The 6,496-nt window shown below is 53.6% G+C and overlaps 2 protein-coding genes across 2 annotated transcripts; both read right to left on the bottom strand.

The window, feature by feature from the left end:
- Positions 1-353: 353 nt before the first annotated feature.
- On the bottom strand, positions 354-1,298 carry LOC144929186 (olfactory receptor 10S1-like). Its single transcript, XM_078848191.1, has one exon. It carries the CDS (start codon positions 1,296-1,298, stop codon positions 354-356), a length of 945 nt encoding a protein of 314 aa, XP_078704317.1.
- Positions 1,299-4,125: 2,827 nt separating this feature from the next.
- Positions 4,126-5,061, bottom strand: LOC140896776 (olfactory receptor 10G6). The gene has a single exon (XM_073308811.2). It carries the CDS (start codon positions 5,056-5,058, stop codon positions 4,126-4,128), a length of 933 nt encoding a protein of 310 aa, XP_073164912.2. The 5' UTR covers positions 5,059-5,061.
- Between the last annotated feature and the right edge of the window lie 1,435 nt (positions 5,062-6,496).

Below are 6,496 nucleotides of genomic sequence, written 5' to 3'. Positions count from 1 at the left end.
CCCGGAGCTGATTGTACCAGGCGATTAGATCCTCACCGGTTACACTGTTGTTACAGGGAAACTCAGCTGAGCCCCCACACTGGGAGAGAGACACCTCCTCATTGACTCCTCCACCTTGAAAAACTACCACCATTGAGCTCAGACTGTGAACAATAATCTAGGTGCTGACTGGAGAGCTTTGGCTAGCCTCAGGGAGTGAATGGCATTGAAGATGACAACCTCCTAAAGTGGCCAGATAGAAGAGAAATTTTGGCTGGCCTACCATAAGGGTCTAGGAGAACCCTGCACTCATGGGAGATGGGCACCTTGTGTCCTTGGGCTTCTTTGCAAGTCTCCCAGGAGTTGGATCTATCTTATGCATGCAGAGAAAGTGTTTGTCCACAAATCAGTTTCCTCAAGGCCTTTTTCATCTCCTTGTTTCTCAGGGTGTATATAAAGGGGTTCAGCAGAGGGGTGACTGCAGTATAGAATACAGCCACTACCCCGTCGGATGCTTGACTCGAAGAGGGATGCAGGTATATGAAGACTGGGGGCCCATAGTACAGCAGCACCAGGGTGAGGTGGGCGCTGCAGGTGGAGAACGCCCGCTGCCTCCCTTGGGCCGTGCGGATCTTCAGGATGGCGGAGGCTATGTAGGTATAAGAAACGCAGATGAGCAGGAAGCAGCCGGCCACCACTGCCCCAATGTTGGCCAGAATGACGACTTGATTGATGGCTGTGTTGGCGCAGGCCAGCTTCAGCATGGCGGGGATGTCGCAGACGAAGTATTCCACGTGATTGGGGCCACAGTAGGGCAGGCGAAAGGTCAGGAAGGCCTGGATCATGGCATGGATTGAGCCGGTGAGCCAAGTGCCGGCTGCCAGCCACAGGCAGGTCTTTCTGCTCATCACCACGCTGTAGCGCAGGGGGTGGCAGATGGCCAGGAAGCGGTCGTAAGCCATTACCGTATAGAGGAAGCACTCGGTGCTACACAGGAAATGGAAGGCGTAGAGCTGCGCCACGCAGCCGCCGAAGGAGATGGCCCTGCCACCGGGCCCCACCAAGCCAGCCAGGATCTTGGGCACGGTGACAGAGGAGAGGCAGGCGTCGAGGAAGGAGAGGTGGCCAAGGAAGCAGTACATGGGCAGGGCATGGAGTCGAGGATCGCAGAGCACAGTCAGCAGGGTGAGGATGTTGCCCAGCAGGGTGAGCAGGTAGAGGAGGAGGAAGAGGAGGAAGAAGAGAGAGGGAAGCTCCCTGGTGTTTGGGAGACCCTCCAGGATGAATTCCGTCACTGGCGTTTGGTTTCCTGGCTCCATCTGCTTCCCCCCTGTGCAGAGCAACAGTAGCTAGAGCAGTGCGAATCAGAGCAGAAGTTACCCCAGTATGTGTCTGTCTGTCTGTCTGTCTCTCTGTCTCTCTCTCTTCCACACTCAGTTCAATGGAGTAACATGCCACCATAACTCAGAGGTCCTTTCACACTAGTCTCCCACCGGCTCCTCGTTGCAAGGCAAAGCACAGCGATTATTCATCCCCTCCGGTATCTATCTAGACCCTGTGACTGTTGCATGTGACAACCTCAGACTTTTAAATGTATTTTTTCCTCAAAATACCTCTCCCAGGGTTTAGCATCCCTGGATTTACAGCCTATGAGCTGAGGCACAGAACAGCTCAAAGACACACAGGAAGCCCGCATCAGAGCAGGAGATTTAAACTCAGGTTTCTCAGATCCATGGCTCGTGACTTCACTGCTGGACTGTCCTTCCTCTCATCTTGTCTCCTCTCACCTCATCTGTGAACAATGTCCTGCTAATGTAGGTAGATAAATAGCCTGATTACCAGTCTGTCACCTCCTGACCAATCACTATAGATTATCTATCTATCTCTCTATCTACCCCTATACACACCACTGTTCTCTCTTGCACAGTATCCATCTAGCCTGGTTCTCCTCTTGTCACCCATCATCAGCCTGCTGGATGCAGGAAGGGCGTGCTGGAGAGATGCCGAGTGTCACAAACCACTGAACAATGCTGGAAGCTGACCCTGTTGGCCCGTGTATCTATTGCATGATTTCAGTTCCAGTTCCCACACTTGCCCACGCAGGAAAGTCAATGGCCAGAGCGCCTGCACAGATGACAGCCAGCATGAAATTAGGGGGATTGTACAAAGCAGGAAAGGGGGTATCCTCTCCTGATCAGGGAATGAGGTGATCCCAAACTGGGAGAGGTTAGGGAGAAAGGACCCACTAGAGGCAGATGAACTCTTAGCTCCCCTCTGTAGGGTTTCTTGTACCATGCGTCCTATGAAAGAGTTGGTACCAGAGCCTCAGATCAGAGCCTGGGCTGGATGGACCTTGGGTTAACCTGGTCTGGCAGTCCCTCTGTCCCTAAAGAAAAGCCATTCCCCGGCTCAGACACACTCACCACTGTCACGGGACCGGGATGAGGAACAGCCGCTTCGTTGTCTCCGCTGTGGCAAAGTGCCTGAGTCAGCCAAGTATTTGAATGATATTTTCACCCTTGGGTACGCTGCTCACCACGCTCCTGGGAGCTAACTGTCTGATGCAAATCCAGGCGAAGCCTAGCCCCAGGTGTCCCGTTCCCAGGCCTGTCAGCAGGGGAGAGCAGGCATCCCATCGGGATTCTTCGCTCAGTGCCTGGCGTTCGCTACCCAGGGCTGCGTGGCTGCTAGCTACACAGAGATCCTTTTAACGTGCCTCTGGCAGCTTCCAGAGCTTTACTGGGATGAGTCTGCATGGAGCATGATCTAGTGGTGAAAACCCAGCAGGGCAACGCTCAAACAGGCCAGGCACTGTGGGGAGAATCCCAGGGCTCAGATTATAGGGGGCTCTGGGTTGGGACTGCGGGGCAGCAGCCCAGCTAAGGTTGGGGGAAGCCCGTTGCTAGAGTAGCAGTGGGTAATCCCTGCTCGTGTAAATCCACCAGAGCTCCATTGGTGTCAATGTGGCCGGACCCCCATCAGCATCGCTGGAGTCATAGCAGCACCTCTGAATCAGGGCAGCCGCAGAGCTGGCCGATGAGAGCAACCTAGATAAATAGGTTTCAGAGGAACAGCCGTGTTAGTCTGTATTCGCAAAAAGAAAAGGAGTACTTGTGGCACCTTAGAGACTAACCAATTTATTTGAGCATGAGCTTTCGTGAGCTACAGCTCACTTCATCAGATGTTTACCGTGGAAACTGCAGCAGACTTTATATACACACAGAAATCATGAAACAATACCTCCTCCCACCCCACTGTCCTGCTGGTAATAGCTTATCTAAAGTGATCAACAGGTGGGACATTTCCAGCACAAATCCAGGTTTTCTCACCCTCCACCCCCCTGCTGGAAATGTCCCACCTGTTGATCACTTTAGATAAGCTATTACCAGCAGGACAGTGGGGTGGGAGGAGGTATTGTTTCATGATTTCTGTGTGTATATAAAGTCTGCTGCAGTTTCCACGGTAAACATCTGATGAAGTGAGCTGTAGCTCACGAAAGCTCATGCTCAAATAAATTGGTTAGTCTCTAAGGTGCCACAAGTCCTCCTTTTCTTTCTAGATAAATAGGTCTTGCCACATTCATCCTATGTGGGTCTGGGAAGGAATTTCCCCCCAGGCAGTGACGGCGGGGTTTTCTGGCCTTCCACTGCCATGGCCACCTGGATATGTCTCACTAAATCAAACCCCCACCAGTGCAGGGACCCTCCACCCCAGGAAATGATGCACCTCAGTCACTCCTGTTTTCTGCCTGTGGATGTAATGTCTTGGTCTAATTTCATGTGTTGGCTTTAGTGGGAGGATGCTGGGAGGGGTTGGTGGCCTGCGAGATACAGATGGGCAGACTGGCTGTGCTGATGGTCCCATCTGGCCATAGACTCTATGGCATGTTACAACAATTCCAGAAGCCTCCATTTTATGTCCCCGTCTGCCTGGACCGCATGTTCCTGGGGGGTTGTATAGAGGCCTGTGTGTGTGAGGACTGAGGAGAATGAGCAATGGACTTTCAGCTGTTCCTACTCCAAGCCACTGACCCCAGCTCCTCCACAGAACAGAGGCAGAACAGGGGAGGCCTGATTTCTGTCTCCAAGTCCCTCTCTCCCTGGTCAGTTCTCAGGAAGCTCCTGCTAGAAGCAGGATAATCATAGCTCAGGGCCCCAGCAGTTTCCTGCCCCCCAGTTTCATCAGGGCATCCTTCATCTCCTTGTTCCTCAGCGTGTCGATGAGGGGGTTCAGGAGTGGGGTCAACGTGGTGTAGAATACAGCCACCACACCATCCAGTGGGTGCCAGGATCCTGGCCTCAGGTAGATGAATAACCCAGCCACATGGTAGGTCACCACCACGGTGACATAAGCCATGCAGGTGGAGACGGCCCGGTGCCTGCCCTCAGCTGAGTGGATCCTCAGGATCGCCGAGACGATGTAGACATAGGATGTCAGGATCAGCAGGAAGCATGTTAAGGCCAGGAAGCCAATAGCCACAAATGTCACCAGTTCGTTGAGCGCCGTGTCCCCGCAGGCCAGCTTCGGAACAGCTGGGATATCACAGAAGATGTATCCCACCCTATTCCCTTGGCCATAGGGCAGCTGGAAGGTGAGTGCGGTCTGTATGGTGGAGTGCAGGGAGCCTCCTAGCCAGGTCACTACTGCCAGGCACAGGCAGGCTTTGTGGTTCATAATGGCGCTGTAGTGCAGTGGCTTGTAAATGGCCAGGAAGAAGTCATGGGCCGTGACCGTGTAGAGGAAGCACTCGGTGCAGCCAAGGAAGCAGAAGAAGAAGAGCTGGGCCACACAGCCCTGGAAGGAGATGTCCCCGCCGCCCGGCAGGAAGCCGGCCACCACCTTGGGCACCACCACTGAGGAGACCGTCATGTCCAGGAAGGACAAGTGACAGAGGAACCAGTACATGGGCTTGTGCAGCTGGTGCTCCCAGGCCACCGCCAGCAGGATGAGCAGGTTCCCACACAGCGTCAACAGGTAGATGAGGAGGAAGAAGAGGAACAAGGGAACCTGCAGCTCTGGGGGGTATGGGAGCCCCACCAGGATGAAATGAGTCAGCTGGGATTGGTTCACACACTCCATTCACTCAGCCTGTGTCCCTGAAGGTGAACCCTGGTGTTAATGATTAATGAGCAGAGAAGCAGTGGATGATCTTTGCAGGGGCATTTGGGACAAGAGTCACTCCTGTGCCAGGAGAAGAATCGAGTCCAAAAGCCCTGACTCCCAGCCTCTCCCCCTCTGCTCTACCCCACTTGACCCTGCTCAACTCCAAGAGCTGGGACCTGAACTCAGGAGTCCTGGCAACCAAATGCCCTTGCTCTAACCCCCTGGACTCCACTTACCCCCCAGAGCTGGAAACATAACCCAGGAGACCTGACTCACATCCCCTCCTCACCCCTTACCTCTCACTCACCACCCAGAGCTGTGAAAATAATCCAGAAGCCCCACCCCACCCCCAATCTTACCCACTGGACCCCATTCCCTTCCCGGGGCTGGGGTTACAACCCTACAACCCAGGAGTCCTGCTCCTAGCGTCCCCTCCTCATCTTCTAACTCCCTGCAGCCCACACAGGAAGTCCTTCTAAAGCCCCCATCTGAGGACTTTGGTGTCTAGTCCTCATGCTGGCCCCACTGCCCAGGTGTGGATTTCAACTGGGGTGCTCCACAGATCAGAAGGGGATAAAACTTCCCACTTTGGGGTCAAACTCAACTTCTAAGTGACCTGGGATAGGGAAAAAAAATGCTCTGGAAAGTCAATACTGGAACTGTCCCCTGCAGAGGTTTTTGCCCTTCCCCTGATGTTGCCAGTTCAGGCCACCATCAAGGAGCGAGTGGCTGTTCTGTGGCATGAAGGACTCACTTGCCATGGGGTGAAATGGGAATTTTCACCAGCTAGGAATCTGGCCCTGTAGTGAGGAAGAGCAGCAGAGATAGGCTGAAACAGGTGACAGACCCGTCCTGCAGCTGCCCCTCTGGATACAGTTACCTGGAGTGTGTTGCAGCTGGGGTGCGTGGCTTGGTTTTCAAGCAACTCCCATTTGCTCTCTTCCATGCTCTGAGATCTCCCTTAAATCCCCCCAGTCAAACATTTCACACAGGAGGTGGCTTTGGCTCCAGTGTGATGCCAGCCCAAACAGGCAGGGACTCGCGGTAAATGTCCCCTGTGGGAGATCATCCCAGAGTTGCTGGATGCAGAGTTTGTGAACTTGCCTTTCATGGTGGGAGACTGAGCTAGGTGGGTCCCGGTGCTGATCGTCTCTGGCAGTTTCTCTGTTTCTATGCATCGTTGCTCCACTCTGTTTAATTTTGCCCTTAGCTCTGGTGTGTCCTTTCTCTCTGCAGCTTCTTTTAACCTGGCTTCCCTCCTGCATTTGTCTCTGTGCTCTCGCCTCTTCCCCCTCGTGTATTTCTCTCCCCCCAGTGCCACTCATATTAAACTGTGGACATTTGCTGTATTTTCAAGCAAGTAATGACGTCACCCATTGGCAAACCCCAATGGTCATCATTAGAAATGGTGTTT

Source organism: Lepidochelys kempii, chromosome 13, assembly GCF_965140285.1.
Source record: "Lepidochelys kempii isolate rLepKem1 chromosome 13, rLepKem1.hap1, whole genome shotgun sequence".
Classification (NCBI taxonomy): Eukaryota; Metazoa; Chordata; order Testudines; family Cheloniidae; genus Lepidochelys; species Lepidochelys kempii.
Note: the sequence above shows the minus strand (reverse complement) of the source record. Positions and strands in the feature narration are given on the sequence as shown.

Coding starts and splice junctions, on each gene's coding strand:
- LOC144929186 (XM_078848191.1), bottom strand. CDS start 1,298: ATGGAGCCAGGAAACCAAACGCCAGTGACGGAATTCATCCTGGAGGGT.
- LOC140896776 (XM_073308811.2), bottom strand. CDS start 5,058: ATGGAGTGTGTGAACCAATCCCAGCTGACTCATTTCATCCTGGTGGGG.